This window comes from Ictidomys tridecemlineatus, chromosome 4 (assembly GCF_052094955.1).
Source record: "Ictidomys tridecemlineatus isolate mIctTri1 chromosome 4, mIctTri1.hap1, whole genome shotgun sequence".
Classification (NCBI taxonomy): Eukaryota; Metazoa; Chordata; class Mammalia; order Rodentia; family Sciuridae; genus Ictidomys; species Ictidomys tridecemlineatus.
Window position 1 is genome coordinate 97,124,695 of NC_135480.1, and position 23,941 is coordinate 97,148,635.

Here is a 23,941-nt window from a genome sequence, read left to right on the forward strand (position 1 = left end):
GGGAAGGAAATTTCTGTTTCGGGCTTGTTATTGTCATCCAGTTCTTAGAACAGTGCCTGCCACCCAATAAATATTAAGTGAAATGAATATACAAAGTCTTAAGCCTGTGGCACAGGAGGACATTGGTATTTCTGGCCTTGGTACTACTCTCTTCAATAGCTAAGACCCATTTACTCCTTCCCTACTCTCTGCGCTAAACAAAAAAACTAGGACACCTGATTTATGAAGAGGAGTGAAGAACTTAAACATAGCTCATCAGAATTATTGCCCTCCTCCCCAACCTCTAGGCAGAGATTTCATAACTTGATTTGGAGACATCTAATGCTATTTCTAGTCATAGCTTGTGATATCACAAAATTCTTAACCAAACTTCTCCCAACAAAGTGAAGGATTTATCTAAATCATATAATAATTGAAATTCTCAAGCTGGGGCTTTGCAATTTTTAGGAATTTTTAGGCTTTGGCAAAATGCATATTTTTAGGAGACAATTATTACCATACAAAGGTTCAGAATCTGTATTAGGAAGAATATAGGCATCAAAACAACACACAATTAAGAAAGATCATTTTATTTCAAGACCTTCTGCACAAGAAGTAATGACCAACAAGCTTACGTTCCTGCATTTCTGGCTATCTCCTACAACTAAGAAGTCACTACTATACACATCATCATTTATCCCTAGCGCGCGCACACACACACACACACAAAAAAGGCATGGAGTTTGGACAAAATACTTCTTTGGGCCAGATTTTTATGATCACAAAAATACTCTAAGGTGTGTGTCTATATATATGTGTGCCACTTAGTACTTTCAGAAGATAAAATCTTAGGAAATCAGATGATAGAATGAAATGCCACAAAAAAGCTAAGAATCACCTCTTTAAGTGATAATTATTAGCAAGCATGGCAAAGGAATAGTCCATCTCCCCTTAAATGTTAATCAAAGAAAACAGTTTGAGCTGTCCCAAATGATTGTTCAGCAACATACTGAAGCTTACAGTATAAATGCTGCTCAGAGTCAAATGACATTTCAAAAGCTGACCAAGACCAAAATATAAACTGAGGGTAAAATGGACAGGTTCTCTAGCTTCTGTTTCCACAGGCCAGGCCTACATGCCTTGTGATACTTCCAGGCCTGAGGAAAGAGTGCCATCTGCAGGATCTCTGTTTCAAAAATTACTGGTCAGGTGACCAATTCAGCATTCAGAGAGAAACAAGAAGCACTATCAAATCCCCTCATGGATTTGGTTGTTTGCAGACTTGCCTTTTCAACAATTCTTTTTATTGCAATCTTGAGATACCTTTTTATGAATTTCATTTCTTAGTCACTTGTACAATCCTGACTGCTCTTAAAAAGAGGTTTCTTCTACTTGCCCCATAGATCCACTAAGTAAATTAAGACTCTTACAATTCCCTAACTCCCATAATCGACATACTTTTTCTAAAAGGTTCTCTCCCATTCCAACTCAGGTTTCCAATCAGAACAAGTACCCTCAAGGACTCTGTAAGAGCTACCAAACCCAGCTCCCATATGTTCAATCAGATAATCTGTCCCTAATCAGAATGAACATCATCTTAATCATCAGCTATTAGCTGTTTCAGCCAGAAAACAGATGAAGTCTACCTGCTCTGCTCACAGACTATTCATCAGAGGAAACAGTTCCAAGATTGAGCCTACGTGGCCCAAGAACTTTAGTAATGCAGTTTTCCATGTTGCTGGGAGGAGGAAAGGAGAATAGCATATAAGAGATCCCACCCCCAAATTGTTGTACCTGTCAAACAATAGGAATAGCATCTATGAACAAAAGAAATCTGTTGTTTTGTGTAACATCTTTGTGATACATTTCAGTTCTGCCCTTAGTTCACCACTCCCAAAAATGTGAAGAGAATGCTACCTGAAATTGTGTGAATTTTCAAAAACAGACATTTTCGTTTAAAATAGCCCCTTCCTCCTCTCTTAAGAAAGCCCACTTTTTTGTTCTCAAAAAACTGAAGCTGGTTCAGACCATTTTTTGTCTGTGAGTGCTCAGAGTAGGACCTGCAGAGTATAGACAAATAGCTTGTTGTTAACCCAGCTGAGTTCTATCATAAGATATCTAGACTTCTTTGTTTAGTTCTTCTATGATCCTTAAATGGGAAAAGAAAGACCAAGCAACCAGAATGACTTGATTAAAGATCTTGGCTGAATCAGAACTAAGTACAAGAAGGAGAAGGCAAAAGGAAAAACAATGTATGTTTTTGGGCAAGGAGATTAGAAGACTGAGGACAAAGAAATCAGGTCAATTATATTGGGAATATCCTTCAGACAGAAGCTGCCTCAAAAACATGTAAAGATCACACCCCTATTTCAGGAGGGGAAACTATTATTTAGTACCAAGAGATATAATCCAGTGTCCTAGAGAGATCCAGGATAACACCTTAAACATAATACTTACTGACAGTGGAAACAAAGACTTAAAACAAAAATTGAGCTGACAAATCAGCTATGTCCACCAAATAAAGGATTAGGCTATAAAGCCCAGCATGGGCATCTCACAGCATGTACATTCCAAAGGAACATGGGCAATGTAAAACCCTTGACATTTGCTAAGGTACAGAAATACTAGAGTGTCAGAATGAGGCTGATGGAGGACCTAATAAGAAAATAAAAGTCAGTTGAAACAGCAAAACTTTCCAAAACTTAAAGTCCTAAGGGACTTAGGAATTCTGAAAAAGTGTCAGATAGTATTACAAAGAAAGGAGATGACAAGTCAGTACATCTGTGAGGGTCAAATATGTCAATTTTTTAAAAGTACAGAAGAAAACTTTGTCTCTTGTCAAAGCCCCCTTGTTATCAAAGACACTCACCCTTTAACTCTGAAAGATATTATTTACTAGAAAGAAATATTATACGAGGTCTCCCAATTCCTGCAAAACCAAATATGGTATCCCTATCCACCCCCCCCCAACAAAAATCTCTCATAAATTCTTCATTCTACGTCTTGGATTCTCTTGTATTCCTTTTTACAAAATCAGGGCCTAAAATTACAATGTATACAGTTCCCAGAGAGTCCTGGAATCAGCATAAATACTGCCCCACTGTTTCTTATATACCAAAGGAGAATGCCTAGAAAATCAATGAATTGAGGTGCTTCACTTGACATCTTAATATCCAGTTTTTCAACAAAGTCTCATACAGGCCAGGAGGTAAGACATCCTTATATAAAGACAAGCTTCCATGAAATTCTGGTTCACCAAAACCAAAGGGTGATCCCAAGAAGTCTTGTGGAGTAACTACACCAAAGAAGGATCCACATAGTCAAGTTATGGCTTTCTCAGGAAGATCGAGCTACTTAATCTTAGCAAGGGCAGCGGCTCTTCTTTCTGTGTTCTGGAACAAGGCACGAATTAAAGCTTTTACTTCACTGGAAGAGAATGCAGTTGCCAGCGGCCCTTTTCCATCTGCCCACCTGCAAAAAAGAAAGAATTTTGTCTTTGAAGTGTAATGATTTTAAATTTTATTTCATCCAAATGTTTTGTTTTACATGGAAATAAAATAAATTCTAGGTATCCTTTCTCTTCTTTACAGATTTACCCTTCAATACCTTAGATGTTCTACTCATTGGCTACATCTGTTATCAGTACAGCTGGATAAAGAAACCAAGAGATAAAGACATGGCTATTAGCTCTTTTACTCACCAAGCCTCCTCTGAACTTGATAATTATAACCATATTCTCTCAAGCCTTGGACTCTAACTACTTAAAGTGAACAAGAGAGAAAACCTTTCAAATAAAAAGATATTGGTATTAAAAATATAAAAAGAATTCCCATAAATCAATAATGAAAAAACAACATAATAGAATAAAGGACAAAAAATATGAAGAGGCATTTTACAATACAAGAGATATAAATTACCAAGAAAAAGATGCTTAATCTCATTAGTATTTAGAAGAATTAAAATGACAATGAGCTATTATTCTACACTTGATTATCAAATCTGCTAATTCCAAACACTGGGGAAATATGAAGAAACAGGATATATAACTATAAAATATGTGTACCACAGGATATATGGTGCAGCAATAAAAATAAAGTGTAGCTATATATGCCATTATGAATATATTTCAAAGATATGATATTGAACAAAAGGAGTAAGTTAAAAAGGATTCCACTTATATAAAGTTCAAAAGCTGACAAGTCTAATCTTTTTTATTGTTAAGACTATGTGTAAATGTAAAACTATAAAGAAAGGCAAGGGAATTATATAAAATTTAAGTGAGCAGTTACCTCTTAATGAAAAGCATTTGGAGAAGGACATATAAGGGTTTTCAAAGATATCATTTATATTTTTCTTTAGTTATGTAATAAACATATTAATATTTATTCTTTTTATTTAAACTGTGAAAATAATTATCCATGCTATATTACTTCATATGTATATTTTACAATTAAAATGTTTAAATTATACATGAACTAAAGGTGGGTTTTGTGTGTGTGTGTGTGTGTGTGTGTGTGTGTGTGTGTGTGTGTGTGTGTGTTGGTAAAAAAAGATCCAATTAGTTACTAGTCTTACATTTACTGAACTCTCTAGGAAGGAAAAAAAAAAATCTTCCTAAACAGAAAAAAGAAGTTGAGATGTACCAGTACTATAGTTTTTCGCATTAACAAGGAACTAATGATTATTCTCGGGCTGCAAGAAAGCCATTTAAAAGCAGCAAAAAGAAAAATTCCACTGCTCTCTGGAGCATATTGTCTAAAGACATTTTTCTTACCCATTAAGGGTTTATAAATAAATAAATTAAAACTTTGTAATAAATGTAATTAAAAGTATCCTGATGTGATTTTTTTTTCCTAGTAGAAATCTCATTTATATTATTTTAGAATGGACAATATGTGCTGCAAACTACTCAGACTCATCTAGGATAACTGGTCTACTATATCTGGATATCTGCAGTAAATCAAGCTGAAGTTGACAGACAAGTGACTACAGAGTTGGAGATGGATAACCTTATGTCCTCTAAGGGAATTCTTTATGCAAGGTATACTTATTCATGAATCACTACCATCAACACAAAACCATTAATGCATATATAACTAAGTCACCAAGTACAAATACTTGGGGTCCTTCATCTATCACTATTTTGCATAAGAAATACAGTTTATCACCATTTTAAGTAGAGATGTCCTAGTTCTGCACAAAGAAAACAACATATTCTGTAAGTATCATGCCCTCTGTATATTATGATATGATGTAACAAACATTTATGGGGCATAGCCACATTAATCCATAGTGTTGGACAAAAACATCATTCACTATATTTAAGAAAAGAATCCATTCCAGCATATAGCACTTAACCTCTAAAACTATTTATCCCCTGCAGAAAAACAACTGGTGAATCAAAAAGTGGTTTGATGCTGCATATTTCTTTAGTTATACAGACACAATATTCTTTATTTTGTTTATTTATTTTTATGTAGTGCTGAGGATCAAACCCAGTGCCTCACATGTGCGAGGCAAGCGCTCTGCCACTGAGCCACAACTCCAGCCCTGATGCTGAATATATTAAAGACATAAAAGTAATTTCTCTATTCATATACCAAAATCATTATATCCACTGTTGATCAAAGTGAATGAAAATTTCCGTTCAGGAGCCCAACGGAGTAGCACATGCCTATAATCCCAGAAGCTCAGGAGGCTGAGGCAGAAGAATCCCAAATTCAAAGCCAGCTTCAGCAACTTGGTGAAGCCTTAAGCAACTCAGCAAGACTCTGTCTCTAATTAAAATATTAAAAAGAGCTAAGAATGTGGCCCAGTGGTTAAGTACCCTGGGTTCAATTCCCAGTACCCCCCCCAAAAAAATTCCATTCAGGTATAAAAAAGTTGTACTTATTATAAATACCAGATCATTTGTATTGTATGCCAAAACCACGCTCATGATCCAAATAATATAAATGAGAAGTGTTTATATTTTATCAAATATGAGAAAGTAGTAATGAGATCTACATGATGATAGCCCATAAAAAGGCCTCAACTACTGAAACTTTTTCCTGAATAATAATAAGATACAAAGAAAAGCACTGCTATCACTGGTGGCACTATTATTCTTTTATGGCTGTGAAGATATACACGCCTCTATAGAAGGGTTACACGCACCGATCTCCAATTTCTTGCAAGCTAGCTTGTAGCATCATCATCAGTTCTTTGAAAGGCATCCATTTTGACACATAGATGGGAACCTCTTCTTGATATTTCTTGTTCTTGCTTTCTTCAGATAGAGGTGCAAATACTTGGGGTCCTTCATCTATCACTGTTTTGCATAAGGAATACAATCTATCACCATCTTCAGTAGAGATGTCCTAGTTTTGCACAAAGGGAACATAACAGAATTTGAACAATTCAGTAGTAGGGAAAGGGCAGAGCCATCTTCATTACAGGCTGTTCAGGTGGGTCACCTATAGCAATGTGCTTTCTACCCCATTTAATACACCTTACTAGATACTAGATTCCTTCAACTCTCTGAAAATATTCATGTAACTAGAATGACACAAAACACGTTTCAACAGATTGTCAGTAATTTAGTTTGCCTACATGAAAGAGTTCATTTCTGTAGGAAAAAGTGGTATAGCAACTTGCAAAGCAGGGGATTTATTACAAATGAGGATTTTGTGAGTCTATGCTTTAGAGGCTTCAGCTGGCCAAGACCAGGCAATTTTCCTTGTAGGATCATACATAAAATCCCAACTGCAACATTTTCCAAAAAAAGTGCTATCTGCATAAGACTTTATTCACTTTACTAAATGAAGGTATTAACTTGCAAATGCCATACAATACATCTTGGGACTACTGCCCAGTTTCTTATTTCCTCACTCATAATTTGCAGATGCTAGACTTGAGAAGCAGTACAATCTTAGTTTCTTGTCTAGGTATAAAAGAGATTACCAAGTCTCCAGCAAAACATAATTAAGACAAAACTGAAAAAAAATAACAGCATGAGTCACATATGAAACACGAACAATTTTTTTCCACCATAAGTGTTGATTAAAAATAAGATTTCAACATCACTTTTTTAATAGTCACAATAGCATTGCATCTCAATTTATATCTGGGGAGGCATATAATGGCCCTTACCTCAAGGGCAGTGATTCTGCTAATGATCTCAGAAATTGCTGTATTTAGTAAAGTCCCCATAGCCTTGCAATATATATTCACTGGCAGGATATCTTGCCACACAGTTCCAAGTCTCTTTAGTTGGTGCAGTACCTGTCAGAAGAATAGAGCTATTTACATAGGAGAGAGATAGTTGCAACTCACATTTTCCAGATTTACATTTATAATATGTGTTTCTGGGGAAAGAGGTATATGCAAAGGTGAGGTAATAATATCTGCTCTTGAATATTTAACCTTAATAATAAACCTGGTAGCTAAAACGTACCAGGATAGGAAAACTGCAGTAAAAAGATAAAGCACTTAAGAGATGAGCATGGATAAAAGCCTATATTTCAAACTTCTCCAATACAAGTTCATGAGTCAACTACAGACTTACTTAATTGTCAACTTAGTGTGTCAATGGAGAGATTAGCTTCCTGTTGTCTCAGTAAGGCAAAAGAATATTTTTAAACATAACTGTGAAAGGTATCTAGATTATCCAGTGGAGATTATAGGAAATCAAGAAAGCTACTTGTTAGGTATTCTTATGCTTAAAAAGGTATCTAAGGGTAGAGTACAAATTTCACCGCTAGCAAGAGCCTCCCACCTGCCGGATTGCTTTACTTGCTGCAGAATAATTCTCTTCATCGTCCATATTTGAAAAGTTCCTAGCACTTGACAATCTTTCCAGAAGTTCACCTTTCTGTGCCCGCATTTGGGCCAAAAAGCACTCTGTTCCTATGATAGGAAACCAAAACACAAAATTCTAAAAGATATATATTTACACACTGCAGAAAACCAGTAGAAAAGGAGAGACAAGCATAAACATATATATATATATATCCACATGAAAACAATTGCTAGGTAACATCACAAAACTGTCCTAATAATATAGAAAAAAAATCACTAACACAGTTAGCCAAACACTCTCTTAGAAGAATAGAGAAATCCTTCTCAATAGTTTGCCTAGAGTCTGAGTCAGCTAAAAAATATTACTTACATAGAAAAAGCTACTTATTATTGTGATATATCTATACCAGAGAAGGAAAAAGTCAAGAAGTGAAAAGCTAAGTGAATCATATAGATTCTCTGCTTTTCTCGGCCTAACATTATAGAAAACATATCAATTTAACCCACATTTCATTTCTTTTGACAATCGCAAGTAAAACTAAGGAAGATGTAAGGGGAGGGAGGCAAGGGAGAGCTGTCTTTGGTTTTGCAAAAAAATAAGCACTGGCATTAGTGAGCTATTACCAACAACTGTCATAGTATAAATCTTATTGTGTCATTTCAACATAAATGATTTGGTGAATTCAATGCATATCAGCAATGAAGTCTGGAACGCTAATGTACCAGAAAATAATAAATCATGTCTTAAAAAAATAATGCTTCTAGAAAATCAAAAGGAAATCAGTAGAGGAAAGGGCCTAAGGGGAGGAAGGAGGGGAGAGAGGAGGGAAGAGAGGAGAAGAGGGAAGACAGGAGAAGAGGGAAAAGAGGAAGGGAGGGAGGAGAGGAGGGAGGAAGTCCTGAGGAGTACTGGCCAAATTACATTGTGTATTGTGTGCATGTACGAATAAGTAACAACAAATCTCATCCATATGTACAACTATGATACCCAAATTTTTAAAAAAGTAATGCTTCCACAAAGACTGCATTCATTTATAAAATTAAATAACCAGAAACATATACAAATTAAATGCCCTTCCGCTTTCAAAAACAGTGCAGGAACACCACCTAATTTCTAACCCCCTCATTTATAAATTACAAAGGTACTAGGCTGAGAAGCTGCATAATCCAAATTTAAGGTATCAATTACCAAGTCTTCTGAAGCCAGGTACAAGATCCACAAAAGTAGTAGTGCCATCACAAAGAATGGAGGCAAGGCGTAATCTGAACTGATGCCCCAGGGTCAGCAAGTGGTGAGCAATATACATACAGTTATTATGGTGAATAGCAGCCAACTGGGGAAGTTTTTGAAGGTTCTCCCTAGGCAATGAGGAAGGGTAGAAAACAAACCATCTATTATTAAAGTCAAGGTTGATGACAAGTCACTACTCCTCTAAAGCTGTCATGTCTCTATGCTTTAATAATTGTCTATTTTGTAGATGTTGAACATAACAAGATACAATCTCATCATTCCCACTCACATTCAGAATTAGGTTGTTCTGCCTGTGTGACCTTATCCTATAAAACTATCCCAGTGATTAACAAACAAGAAAAATCGAGGGGATCAAAAGTTTACCTGAGTCAACTCTTTGTACTGGAAACCTAGCAAAGGTATGCATACTGCTCTTAAAATTTAATTCTGGTAAATGTCTGTAACTACAGGTTTACTCTCCTTTCTCCAAATTTCTATTTCATTCGTGTAATGAAGCATTTAATATTTTCTAATTCACAAGCTAGAGATTAGGGTCACATGGGAAATAAAGTTAAGCCAGGCGCTGTAGCACAGACCTGCAATCCCAGAGCTTGGGAGGCTGAGGCAGGAAGATCATGAGTTCACAGCCAACCTGAGCAGCGGTGAAGTGCTAAGCAACTCAGTGAGACCCTGTCTCTAAATAAAATACAAAATAGGGCTGGGTATATTTAAAAAGCTCAGTGGTGGAGTGACCCAGAGTTCATTCTTTAAAAAAAAAGAATGCTTTAAAAAATTTTTTCAAATAATAAAGGGAGGGAGGCGAAAGCAGAGTCCTTGGCTATGAAATAGCTTTCTTGACATTATTAAAAACATTTATAAAAAACATTCAAATTATTTCATTTAAATAACAGAACTTCTGAAGGCTTACAGTTGAGTAATCTTTCAGAACATAAAAGAAACCGTTAAAGCCCAAGACATTAAGTGAATAAATACAGATGCTACTACAAAGAGTGGCTAATCATACTTCACAATTAAAAAGCATTCCCTTGGGGCTGGATTGTGGCTCGGTGGTAGAGCGCTCACCTAGCATGACGAGGCCTTGTGTGTGATCCTCAGCACCATATAAAAATAAGTAAATTAAATAAAGGTATTGTATCCAACTACATCTAAAAAATAAATGTTGAAAACAAAATTCTCTTGTATCTTATGTCTGCAAAACTATGAATGCCAAGGGAAAATGTAGTATGTTTACTGGATAGCACTGTGAAATATTGACCTTTCTGGGTTTTTCTGGCACTGAGAATTGAACCCATCCTGAGCCACATCCCCAGCCCTTTCTATTTTTTATTCTGAGACAAGATCTCACTAAGTTGCTTAGGGGTCTTGCTAAGCTGCTGAGGTTGGCCTCAAATTTGTGAACCTCTTGCCTCCTCCTCCCAAGTGAGAGTACAGGCATGTGCTACCACATCCAGTATCTTTCTGTTTTTCAACCAAGATAAGTAAGGCAATTCTTAAAATGTGTAGGCATTAAAACAGGCAAGGCTCTTTTGAGTTTTTAAATTTGCATTATTTACTGTAAGATTCTGTACCTTTATTAATAGTAAATATCTAAGTCCTTTAAAATGGTTCACTGCATTTTATTGTGAATTTCAGTAACCAAAATATCTTTGGTGAAAATATTAAAATAGTAGTTTTAAATAAATAAATATTTTAGACATACAACTATTATACAGAACTGAGATAAAGTAGTACTTACTTATGATATGTTGGTACAACATCATGGAACAAATGAAAGATATTCCTCACTGAGTAGAAAAGTTGGACAGCACTAAAAGGAAAATTAAAATTTAAGAGATATACAAAAGGATATACTATAAATGAGAAAAACTTTCAAACTAAGTACACTTCTAGTGAAGGTCATCAATTAAAAGTACAGTTTCAGGGAAAATCAGCCTTGATCATTGCTGGAAAACACCACTCATCTAGATGGAAATATATTCTCAACCAGTATTTACTAACTAAATTGGAATTCTAAAAACTTGGATATATTAATAGTCTTTAGAACAGTAGCATTCAACCCAAAGCCTCTTTTCCATTTATCATTTTGTGTTCTGCAAGTACCCAGAGTATCCTTTTAGTTACAAATGGAGCTAAGCCTCAGGCAAATGTCACCTACTCACTGATACACACTGCAAAGGGCAAGGTATCAATAAAGGCACTCACTTGGTTCTTTTAGAATAAGCCTGACTTTCAGCTTTCACTTTTTTCTCCTTCATTCCCAATGCAGAGAGATAAATCAACATTTTCTAGGGATAGAATCTAGCCCTCAAGACTTTTTGCCCTTTAAAACACCTCAAAATATTAAAATGCATTTTAAAAGAGCAAATATAAAACTTGTAACACTTCTCTCTACACAAGAGTGTTTTAACCTATATACCTTGAATAACACAAAGGAATTCCACAAATATTTAGGAAAACAAGTCGTGGTTGCTATACTCCAAAACACCTTCACTACCAATTATCATGATAACTGACTAAATTCATTCATTTTTGCTATATATATATATCATCTGAGGTTTGACAATGTAGAAAGAAAGGTATTGTACAGTAGGTGGTTTTGTTTTATTGGCACAACTATACATAGTAGTGAAATTCATTATACCACATTCCTATATGCATAATTTATATCAATAATAGATAATTCAATCAATAAATAAGAGACAATTTACTCAATCTCATTCCCCAGTACCTTCCCTTTCTCTCCATTCTTTTCTCCCCATCTGCTTGCTCTACTGATGTCCCTTCTATTACTGTTATTTTAATTAGTGCATAATAATTACATATATAAATATAAATGGGATTCACTGTGGTATATTCGTACATGAACATAGCATAATATGATAAATTTCCTTTCCCAGTTACTTCCCCGTGTCCTCCCTTTCTTACTCCCTCTCCACTCCCTTCTACTACTCTGTTCAGTGGTTTCCCTTTTGTTTTGATAAGACCTCTTTTTTATTCCTTTTCTCTAGCTTCCACTTTTGAGAAAAAATATTGACCCTTGACTTTCCAAGTCTGGCTTATTTCACTTAGCATGATATTTTCCACTTCCATCCATTTATCAGCAAATGACACGATTTCACTCTTCTTTATGGCTGGATACAATTCCACTGTGTATATAAACCATATATATATAAGAATATATATATCCTTATCCATTCATCTACTGATGGACACATAGGCTGGTTCCATAACTCAAGTATTATAAACACTGGTATGAATGTATCATTGTTTAGGATAAATACTAAGGAAGGCGTGGGATAGCTGGGTCATATGGTAGTTTCATTCCTAGTTTTTTTTGAATTTTTTAATATTTATTTTTTAGTTTTCGCTGGACACAACATTTTTATTTTTATGTGGTGCTGAGGATCGAACCCAGCACCCCGCGCGTGCCAGGCAAGCGCGCTACCGCTTGAGCCACATCCCCAGGCCTCATTCCTAGTTTCTAAAGGAATCTCCATACTGATTTCCAAAATAGTCAGACTAATTTGCAGTCCCTGTGGTTTTTTGTTTGTCCTATTTTAAAAAACATTTATTTTAGTGGAATGAATGTCTATAAACATTCAGAATACAAAAATAGTGTTTTCTATCTGCTTTCTCAAAATTTTTTAAAAATATTGCCCTGTATCTCTACTTTCTGGCCTGATATATTTCAGGAGAAAGTCATGAAGAAATACTTACTCCTGAACTTATTTATTTATTTTTTAAATATTTTATTTTTAGTTGTAGTTGGACACAATACCTTTATTTTATTTCTACGTGGTGCTGAGGATAGAATCCAGGGCCTCACACATTTTAGACAAGCACTCTACCACTAAGCCACAACCCCTGCACTCTCCTGTGTTTATTTTGCCAAAAGAGTATATACTTCCTTTATAAGCAAGCATGAATTTTTACTTCCTACATGTAATTAAAACTAAAAGGACTCATGAGTAGGATTCATTAAAGCCATGGAAGTACCTTGGTAAACATGTTTTTTCTAGAGCAAAATAAAATAAAGGGGTATGTTTTCATACAGAGATTATAAACTACAGATCAGAAAATATGATAGGATTTTATTAGTGTTTTTTACTATGAGGACAAAAATTCAAAAAAAAAATGCTAAGTACAGATTCAAACTAAACAGGCTTTAGCCTTTTGTAAACCTGCTCTACAATCCATTTTGCCTATTCCCTATTTTTGTCTCAGTGGATTCTAGAAGAAAGAGCTTATTAAATAAAAAGATTCAGTATGAAGTGTAGAGTCGAGTCTAAGGTACCTTCAATACAATGTACATTAGAGGTTACCTTGGAAGGTGAAGCCAGATTTGAGGTGTGTACATTCTTTTTCTTTTACTTTGATCAACTAAAGAATTATTAGTGCTTTAAAAATAAACATTTTAAATGTAAATTTAATTAGGACCTAAATTTCAAAAGGTAAAAAACTAAAGAAAGAAAGCTGGAACATATGGTACAACTATTACTATTACCTCCACCACCTGTAATATTCAACATTTGAGTACTAATCATTTCTAGGTAATATTCTAGGTTCTTCACATGTACTTTCTAATGTAAAATTATTTCATTTTCACCATAAAAAGTAAAAATTAAATATTATAGTGTTTTTACTAAGTGATTAACAATTTTCAGTGTGAGATAAACTTACATGTCCATCTATATACACGCATCTATTTTTATACCTTGTTCTAACATCTATATTACTATAAATAAAAGTTAGAGGGTAATATATATCTATGTGCTACACTGCGTCTTTTTAGAAAAAAATAAATAATTTTAAAACCCCAAAGAATTTCAGCTAATATTCTTAATAAATGTCTATTCAGATAAGCATTAACCAAAGCAATGCTATTTTCAGACAACTTGGAATTCATACCATTGGTCACTACTGGTTGTTGCCTCTAATAAAGTCTGATAAGCAAGTTCCATTAACTTCTTCACAGATTCACTGATGCGACATGTAGGCAAAGAAAAGGAATGTTGATCCAATGTATTTTCAGGTTCTAAATTCACTGCTTCATTGTACTCAGTTTTGGATACTTTTTGTACTAAAAGCTTGTTATCCTCATCAGGACTTGGTAAGTCTGGCACACTTATCTTAGAATCAGGAGTAATCTAAGATTAAAACAGAAATATAAAAAATGTATGTTTTCAGAATAATTCAAATGCAAGCACAAAGCAAAGAATAAGACAATGGTGACTTCCATGAAGATAAAGCTGTGATTCTAAGGAATAATTAAAACATATCAGTAGATAAGGCATTATTTTAACAACTGCTTAATCTTGAGTGACAGCATGTGGTAAGAAATAAGCAATCCCTCTAACTACAAAATTCTTTATGGAAAAGTAAAACTGTGCAACTGGCCCAAGACTTCATGTCTACAGGTCTACAAAGTTGAGTACAGTGGCATGGACCTATAGTCCCAACTACTCAGAAGGCTGAGGCAGAAGGATCACTTAAACCCAGAAGTTCAAGATCAGCCTGGGCAACATAGATTCTGTCTCAAAAGGACAAAATTTTTTAATTAATTAATTAAAACAAAAATAAAACTAGATGCAGTCATGCATGGTATAATCCCAGTGACTCAGGAGGCTGAGGCAAGAAGATGACAAGACTGAGGACAGCACTGGCAACTTAGTGAGATTTTTGTCTCAAAAAATTTCAAAAGAGGCTAGGGATGTAGCTTGGTGGCAGAGTATACCAGGGTTCAATCCCCAGAGCAAGAAGAAAGAAAGAAGGGGAAAGGAAGAGAAGAAAAAAAAAAACCTTCAAAAATCATCTTTCAAGCTGGGGATATAGCTCAGTTGGTAGAGTGCTTGCCTTGCATGCACAAGGCCCTGGGGTTCATTCCCCAGCACCATTAAAAAAAAAAAAAAATCATCTTTCTCAGACTAGACTATTGATTATTAAGACCAGTATAATTCTGTGTTCCATTAACTACATTATGAGCACATATGTTAATTTAAGGAAAAACTAATTCAGATTACTGTATTCTACCCCTAAAAAACAAAACTCAAAATCAAAACTGAAGAAGCCTCCTTAACATTTACATGGAATGAGGATTACTAGACTTGGTTGGGACTAAACTGATGAAAGAAACTGAGGTTGAGAGTCTGGAGACAGTGATATCTTGTTCTTGTTTTGGTACTGGGATTGAATACAGGGGTGCTTTACCAGTTGAGCTACATGCCAACCCTTTTTATTTTTTGTTTTGAAGCAGGGTCTCATTAAGATGATTAAGGCCTTGAAAAGTTGCTGATGTTGGCCTCAAATTTACAATCCTCCTGCCTCAGCCTTCTGAGTCACTGGGATTACAGGTATTCACCACTGTGCCTAGTTTGAGATGGTGACAGTTTTTAATCTAACTTTCTGCAAAGTCATTTAATGTTTTTTTTCAATTTTCTCACAAAATATACTAATAATGGCTTTCAAACCTTGCTTCTCAAAGATGCCTCAGGAACCAAAAAAAAAAAAAAAAGAGGTAGAGAGAAAGAAAGATATTATGCAGGTAGAGGCAGGAAGTTTCCCAGTTCCACTGTAGGAATAGCAAGCAGCTCTGCTCTGCACATACTGGACCTGTTGGGAAATTTTCTTTTTTCTTCTTTTTTTTTAAGTTATAGATGGACACAATACCTTTATTCAATTTATTTATTTTGAGTGTGGTGCTGAGGATCAAACCCAGTGCCTCATACCTGCAAGGCAAGGGCTCTGCCACAGAGCCACAATCCCAGCCTGGGAAATTTTCTGTTAGAAAACAATACAAGTTTAATAAAAATATTTAAGTCAGCAAACCTGACTTCTAAATCCATAAAATGATATAATAATTTCTACTTCTGAGGCTATTATCAAGCTTAAATGAGAATACACTGGGTGTGGTGAAGGAGGATCACAATTTCAAAGCCAAACTCAGTAATTTAGCGAGGCCCTAAGCAACTTAGGGAGACCCTGTCTCTAAATAAGATACAAAAAAAAAAGGCTGGGGATGTGGCTCAGTGGTTAACCGCTCAGAGACCCAATTCACAATGCAAAAACTTCACAAAAAGGACAAAGGACTCAAAGATGGAATAATGTAAAAGCTAATACGGTTCTCTCAGGTCAAAATATAAAAACATCTTCAAAAATGAATTGTACTGGGCCAGGCGTGGTGGTGCATGGCCATAATCCTAGCAGCTCGGGAGGCTGAAACAGGAGGATCATGAGTTCAAAGCTAGCCTCAGCAAAAGCGAGGTGCTAATAAGCAACTCAGTAAGACCCTGTCTCTAAATAAAATACAAAACATAGGGCTAGGGATGTGGATCAGTGGTGGAGTGTCCCTGAGTTAGATCCCCAGTACCACCGCTGCCTAAAAAAAACCAAATATACTGTTTTATGAATATTGTGCTTTTCATGACAGGCCAAAATTAGTCCTTGTCTTTCGTATTTTCCCTAAGGTTGTAAAGATGTACTAATTGATACATGAACTAATAGGAACACTGTGCCAATTTTGTAAAAATCTCAATGTTTGAATCATTTATTGAGTGATAGTATTTATCAAAAAGTATATCCAGCTTATTCAAAAAACCAAAGAGTATAAAGCCACAAAAGCAAAGAAAAGTAGTAAAATTTTCTGTTTGCATCTTCTGGTTAGAAAGGCCAAACTGAAATTATTGAGCTTCTTCATTAGACAGCCAAATGCAATACTACTCTGCCCCTTACTGATTTAGACTCAACAGCGGTACTTAATACCCTTCTTATAGCAACAAAGTGTATTAAGTTGAATGTTAGGATAATAATATTTACATATGTGAACTGGGTCCTAATACTGATTCTTTAACTTCCTGAATTATTGTATGCAAATGATTCACTGGGAATATTCCCATATAATTTCAAAGTTATTACATACCAAGGCAAAGCCTTAATTTGTACAGGCTTTAGCAAAGTGAGGTTTCATTGCTTCTTGGATGATATTTAGTTTATATTTCGTTTAATATTATTTTCATAGGGCGCAAAATCTATGACTTACAAACCTAAATCATTTTTACATCAAAAAGCTACTCTGTCAGCATTAGAGTTATAAATAAATATTATCTTTTGGGGAAAACAATCTAGTATTTAGCCATATGAGCTATGTTTATTATGAAGTTAATGTTCAACAGTTACTTTTGAATAATTTCTTCATCTTCTGTAACGCTATCCTAATGGCAGAGCTCATTAATTCATATATGCCTGGATATCTTATAGGATTTGTGGCTTCCAGCTAGTTAGTTCTTTGGGATTTTAAGTCTTTTGGGAGTGGGGGGTACAAGGGATTGATCTCAGAGGCATTCAACCACTGAATCATATCCCCAGCACCTTTCTTTCTTTTGGTATTTTATTTAGAGACAGAGGCTTATTGAGTTGCTTAGTGTCTCGCTTTTACTGAGGCTGGCTTTGAACTCAAGATCCTCCTGATTCAGACTCCCAAATCACTGGGATTATAGGTGTACACCACCACACCTGGCAAGATACTGATTTCTTTATTTCTTTTTTTTTTAATTTATTAATTTATTTATTTATTTTAGTTTTTCAGTGGACACAACATCTTTCTTTGTATGTGGTGCTGAGGATCGAACCCCGGCCGCACGCATCCCAGGGGAGCGCGCTACCGCTTGAGCCACATCCCCAACCAAGATACTGATTTCTTAACCTAGGAATTCAAACACTGATCCTTTTGAGTGAAGAATTTGAAGTTTTTTTAAGACCTCTTTAGAAGCAGTCATCGCAAACTAATTATGAACTCCAAGCTCCCTTCCCAGGTAACTGTTGAAAGCAATGGCATCATAATACTCCCCTGGAATGGCTAGAAGTGATTATGATATTTTGATTAGGAAAGCTGTCACTTAATAAAAAATTATACTGTTTGCCTGCTAGTCATGCATATCTTGAAATCATTTTGCTATGTTTATAATGAAGAATCTTCTTGGTAACAAATTATTAATTTTTTGAATATTACTAATTATCACTGCCACCTATTTCCTAAGCCCTTTTCTTGCTTTGTTTTTCTTCATGTTATATAACAACCAGCATTTTGTATATTTACTATTTGTCCCTTTCTAAGAAGTATGTTTCATTAAAGACTATTTTTTTTTTCTTTTGGGAAAATGAGAATATTTAGGGGACTGTTTAGAACTTATATATAAGACTATGAAAAGTAAACTGAAATTATTTTAGAAAAGCCAAAAAGAGCTTTTCAAAGTTGGAAAATTTAGGGCTGGGGATATAGCTCAGTTGGTAGAAAGCTTGCCTTGCATGCACAAGGCCCTAAGTTCAATCCCCAGCATCACCAAAAAAAAAAAAAAATTCAAAGTTGGAAAATTTAGATTTCATTCCAGGGTTTAAATGCCAAGAGCAAGAACCAGGACAGAATTCTGGAGCAGTAGTTGTTAACCAGGGAGAATTTTGGCAACATCTTGAGATACCAGCATCCAATTAATTGAAGACATAATTCAGGGATGCTGCTAAACATCTCACTAGACAGCCCTGGCCTAAAGGAAGCTACATATTAGTACATAGGTACAAAGGGAAAATGTAATTTCCTAGAATGGCAGAAAAAACTGAATAGGAGGCTCAGAGATTATCTAGTTCAATTATATTACATTACACAAGAGGAAAAAGAAGTTCAAAAGGATTAAAAGATCAAGCCCAGGACAGGCATGGTGAGGTACACCTACAATCCAGGTTATTCGTAGGCTGAGGCAGGAGAATCACAAGATTGAGGTCAGCCTGGGCAACCGAGTTAATACCGTTTTTCAAATTTTTAAAAATAAATAAATAAAAAGAGTTGGGATGCAGCTCAGTAGTAGAGTACCCCTGGGTTTAATCTCTAGTATCTCAAAAAACAAAGATCATCAAAACGAGAGTCACAAAGTAATGAGCAATTCATTAATAATACTGCTTACATCAAGAAGCTGTATAGAGTTTACTGAGATATACTAATTCACTTAACAAATATTGAGTGAATAGATTAGCAGTTAGTACACAGAGGTATGTGCCAGGAACTTTCACTGGAGATAATGGCAGTAAACAAACAAACAAAAAAAAGAAAGTCTCTCATGAAACATACTTCTTAAAAAGGGACAAATAATAAATATACAAAATTCTGGCTGTTATGTAACATGAAGAAAAACAAAGCAAGAAAAGGGCTTAGGAAATAGGTGGCAGTGATAATTATTAAAAAACAAGTTAGAGCTGGGTGTGCTAATGCATGTCCATGTCTACAATCCCAACTACTCAGGATTAGGTAGGAAGATCACAACTTCAAGAATCTCTGGGCAACTTAGTGAGACTCTTTCTCAAAAAGGGCTGGGAATAAAGCTCAGTGGAACAGCGCTTGTCTATTATACACAAGGCCCTGGGGTTTAATACTCAGTAGCTCCCCCTCAAAAAAAATAGTGGGGGGCTGGGGATGTGGCTCAAGCGGTAGCACACTCGCCTGGCATGCGTGCGGTCCGGGTTCGATCCTCAGCACCACATACAAACAAAGATGTTGTGTCCGCCGAGAACTAAAAAATAAATATTAAAAAATTCTCTCTCTCTCTCTCCTCTCTCTCTCTCTCTTAAAAAAAAAAAATAGTGGGGTCAGGAAGGACTTTAATGGAAAAGTCATGACAGAAACGATGGTATACTCCTATAATCCCAGCAGCTCAGGAGGCTGAAGCAGGAGGATCAAGAGTCAAAGCCAGCCTCTGCAACAGTAGGCGCTATGCCAGGCCATGAGACCCTGTCTCTAAATAAAATACAAAATAGAGCTGGGGATGTGGTTCAGAGGTTGAGTGCCCCTGAGTTCAATCTCTGGTACCCCCGCTATCCCCCCCAAAAAATAGAAAAGTCATGTGGGTATCTCCAGTAAAAATGTTACAAGCAGAGGGAACAGGAAATTCAAAAATTCTGCCACCAAGTAGAGACCTGGCACATTCAAGCATCCCTATGAATCCAAGTGCCTGGAACAGTGAAAGAAAAATGCATAACAGATGGAGTTAACCAGGTGTGGTGGCACACACCTGCAATCCTTGGGAGGCTAAGGCAGGAGGATAGCAAGTTCAAAGACAGCTTCAGCAAAAGCACAGTGCTAAGCAACTCCGTGAGAATCTGTCTCTAAATAAAATGGAAAAAAGGGCTGGGGATGTGGCTCAGTGTGGAGTGCCCCTGAGTTCAATACCCCATACCAAAAAAAAAAAAAAAAAAAGAGAGAGATGGAGTCAGAGAAGACATGGATCACATAAGGCCTTGTAGGCCACTGGAAAGTAAGTGGGTCTTTTTCTAAATTAGATGGGAAGCCGCTGAATTTTGGTAAGAATGACATAATTAGATACTATTTATTTTAAAAGAAACCCACAGCACAGTTACTAGCACTGAATAGTTTTCAGCTCTCATAACAAATGTGTTAACATCTGTGGACTTCATATGGCCAATTAAATAGTTCATTGAAACAAACATGAGAACAGGGTACCAGAAAATGAAGCATGGCAAAGAAGGAATTAATAACAAACCCAGTCCCCTTCAGCAGAAAAATGGCCGAGAATCTTTTATTAAGGAATTGCCTCAATCTGTCTTAAATCAAGTAATAACTTGCATTTAACAAATAATATTTTATATAAAAACAAACAAAAAATGCATAGAAGTATCTAAGGCCAAAGGAATAAATTACTCTTAATGTAAATAAATTAGTCCACTCCCCTTGCAATTAATTACTTAAACCCTAATGTTTTATATTTATATAAAAAATATAAATTTTTAATTTTTATATATATACGGGTTTTTTTAAGTTGTTAATGGGCCTTTATTTTATTTATTTACTTATTTATATGTGGTGCTGAGAATTGAACGCAGTACCTCACACATACCAGGCTTATTCTAATGTTTTAACTGTTTTACTTCTTATCTTCAAAACTAGTCCCCCTCTATTAGTTTAAGAGATAAAATCATCATTTTCACAATAGGATACAACCTCTGAACATAATAAAGTCTAAGTATATATGTCACAAAGCTGTGAACTTAACCCTGAAATAATAATCTACTAATTTCAACAAAACTAATCCATTACATTTATGTAGGCTTTTTCGGTTTATACAACACTTTCAAATGCATTATCTTTCTAGACCTCACAATTCCTGATGAAGAAGTAGATATCAGGACTACTTTAAAGAGAATAAAACTCACACTCAAAAGATTAATAATTTGCCTCCATAAGCCCAGCAACTATCATACTTACTCTCTTCCACATTACCATACATGTCTCAAAAATGAGCTGATTCCTAAATAGTACAACCCTGGTACCTTCACAGTGTTGTGGATTTCAGATGTCATTAGGTTTCTAGCTGCCACAATCACATCCTGGCACTTTTTGTTAGCAAAATGAGAATTGATATTACGAGCATATTTCAGCAAATCAGTAGTATCTCCTTTTAAAAATCTCATCTCCTTTAGGGCATTTTCAAATTCTTCAGTGGATTGTATGATCTGGAAGAAGAAAGCATAAGAAAAAGAAAAGAATTATATGTAGTCATTCCTCAGTATGTGTGAGAGATTGGTTCCAGGACCCTTATCAGATAGATACTAAATTCTATTGACATTAAAGTCCCATATATAAAAAGGGAACAGTATTTGCATATAACCCACACACATCCTCCTGTATACTTTAAGTCATCTCTAGATTACTTACAACAATACAATACAAATGCTATGTAAATAACTGCTATACTGTATTTAGGGAATAATAACAAGAAGAAAAGTTTGTACATATTCAGTAGCAATCAAAATTTTTTCCAAACATTTTCGATCTGTAGTTGGTTGAATCCATGAATGCAGAAACCACAGACACAAAGAGTCAACTGTACAAATATTCCATTTCAATGTTAAAATTTCAAACCCAACACACAGAAAAAGTAAGAACCAAATGGTCATTTAGGTCTTAAAGCAAACCATCAGTCACCACGTTTAAAAATATATAGTTTTCCAGTCTTAAATCTTTTAGAAAGAATATCTTCAACAGAAATTTGACTCTGGTAAAGGTGCAAAAATCTTTAAAATAAATATACCTTTTCTAATTCAGGGAAACACTAAAAACAAGCCAACAAGTGTCACACAAAACCTACTATAATTGATACAAGTATTTAAAAAAACTTTAAAAATACATTTAAATAAGAAAACATACTTCCTCAAAGAGGCAAGAAATCAGAAAAGAAATGGAGTTATAAAAAATTTGTTTCTACTCTGTATTTATAATTTTTTTCAAGATATAACCAAAGAACAAAAGATCTGAAAATAAAAACAAAGCCAACAGCAATCAATAGTGTCCCAAAACCTTCTATAATATCTCTGCTCTTTACCTCTTCATATTGCTGTAGCTTGCTGCTATTTGTTGGAATAGAATAAACCAAGCAGTTTTTGATGAGACACTCAGACAAATCCTCCCAGATTACATCACCAAGCATCTCAGCCAATATGATCGTAGATGGTTTTTCAATTTCTAAGTCAGTGTCAAGAGGCAAATCTAAATTCAAAAAACAAAAGTTTTAAATGAGAAACCATTTACAATCCTCAGATATTCTTAAGCTGCCTAGTTTTCCAGAAATCTTTCATTTTAAGATGATGGGAAAGAAAACAGTCCAGATAACTCTATGCCATCTCAACTATGTTGTACAATACATGACATACAATTATGATTTTTATTTTCACTGCTCAACTGAATTTTGTGTACTAAGTCACTGCTTATACTCTTTAAAAAGGTACAAGCCATCTACATTGTAATCACCTACTTTTAAGCTACTGATCTGATTATATGACAAACAGAAGAGCTGCACTCAAAAATTAAAACTAGAGTAAAATCCCACTGTACTAATGAATAAACATACTTTTTCATCTCTGCATAGGATCTGTTTATCTTAAATAAATTATCAACAAATACTTTAAAGTTACATCTAGTCTACTAAACATATTTCAACGCCTCCTCTATAATTATCTCATGGTAGTGCTATCCAACACATTTTGAAAATGTTATATTTAAAATATCCTATTAATTGCCAGGTGTGGTGGTGCACATCTACAATCCTAGCAACTCAAGAGGCTGAGGCAGGAAGATTGCAAGTTTGAGACCAGCCTCAGCAACTTAGTGAGGCCCTAAGCAACTTAGCAAGACCCTGTCTCAAAATAAAAATAAAAAGGACTGGGGATATGGCTCAGTGGTTAAGTACCCCTGAATCCAATCCCCAGAACCGAAAAATAATAAATAATACTTAAGAATATTGGCTGTTGAGCCAGTACAAAAGGCAGAGGAACAATAAATGGGACCAGGTATTTTGGATCTAGTTCTGACTTGTCAAGAAAGACCTTAAGAAATAAAAATCTTAGAAGATGACCATATTACCTTTAATACTTTGTTATATCTAAAATTTAGGCCTATACTGTCCAATACACTAATAACCAGTCACAATTTGCTACTGAGCACTTGAAATATGGCTAAAATTACTGAGGAACTAATTTTTTTAAAAACTTTAATTAATTTAAATTCAAGTTTTCAAAAGGAACAGGGAGCCTTGTAGTAATGGAATAGTCTGTAACCTTTTTTTTTTTTTTACTACTGGGGCTTGAACCTGGGAGCACTTTACCACTAAGCTACATCCCCAGCCCTTTTTTTTTTTTTTTTTAAGAGAAAGTGTGAGAGAGAGAATTTTTTAATATTTATTTTTTAGTTTTCGGCAGACACAACATCTTTGTAGGTGGTGCTGAGGATCGAACCCGGGCCGCACGCATGCCAGGCGAGTGCACTACCACTTGAGCCACATCCCCAGGTCCCAGCCCCAGCCCTTTTTACTTTTCCACTAAGTTGCTTAGGCTGGCATTAAACTTGTGATCCTCTTGCCTCAGCCCCCAACCCACTAC

At 35.3% G+C, this 23,941-nt stretch overlaps 1 protein-coding gene across 1 annotated transcript in view; it reads right to left on the reverse strand.

The window, feature by feature from the left end:
- Nucleotides 1-553: 553 nt before the first annotated feature.
- Nucleotides 554-23,941, reverse strand: part of Zw10 (zw10 kinetochore protein) — a 37,544-nt gene continuing 14,156 nt past the window's right edge. Inside the window, exons 8-16 of the mRNA XM_005334207.3 lie at nucleotides 22,390-22,553; nucleotides 21,338-21,520; nucleotides 13,919-14,157; nucleotides 10,746-10,817; nucleotides 8,948-9,117; nucleotides 7,736-7,866; nucleotides 7,111-7,242; nucleotides 6,136-6,338; nucleotides 554-3,450 (exon numbers count right to left, since the gene is read on the reverse strand). Coding sequence (XP_005334264.1) covers nucleotides 3,330-3,450; nucleotides 6,136-6,338; nucleotides 7,111-7,242; nucleotides 7,736-7,866; nucleotides 8,948-9,117; nucleotides 10,746-10,817; nucleotides 13,919-14,157; nucleotides 21,338-21,520; nucleotides 22,390-22,553 — 1,415 coding nt within the window. The 3' untranslated portion in view covers nucleotides 554-3,329. The remainder of the gene's footprint in view (nucleotides 3,451-6,135; nucleotides 6,339-7,110; nucleotides 7,243-7,735; nucleotides 7,867-8,947; nucleotides 9,118-10,745; nucleotides 10,818-13,918; nucleotides 14,158-21,337; nucleotides 21,521-22,389; nucleotides 22,554-23,941) is intronic.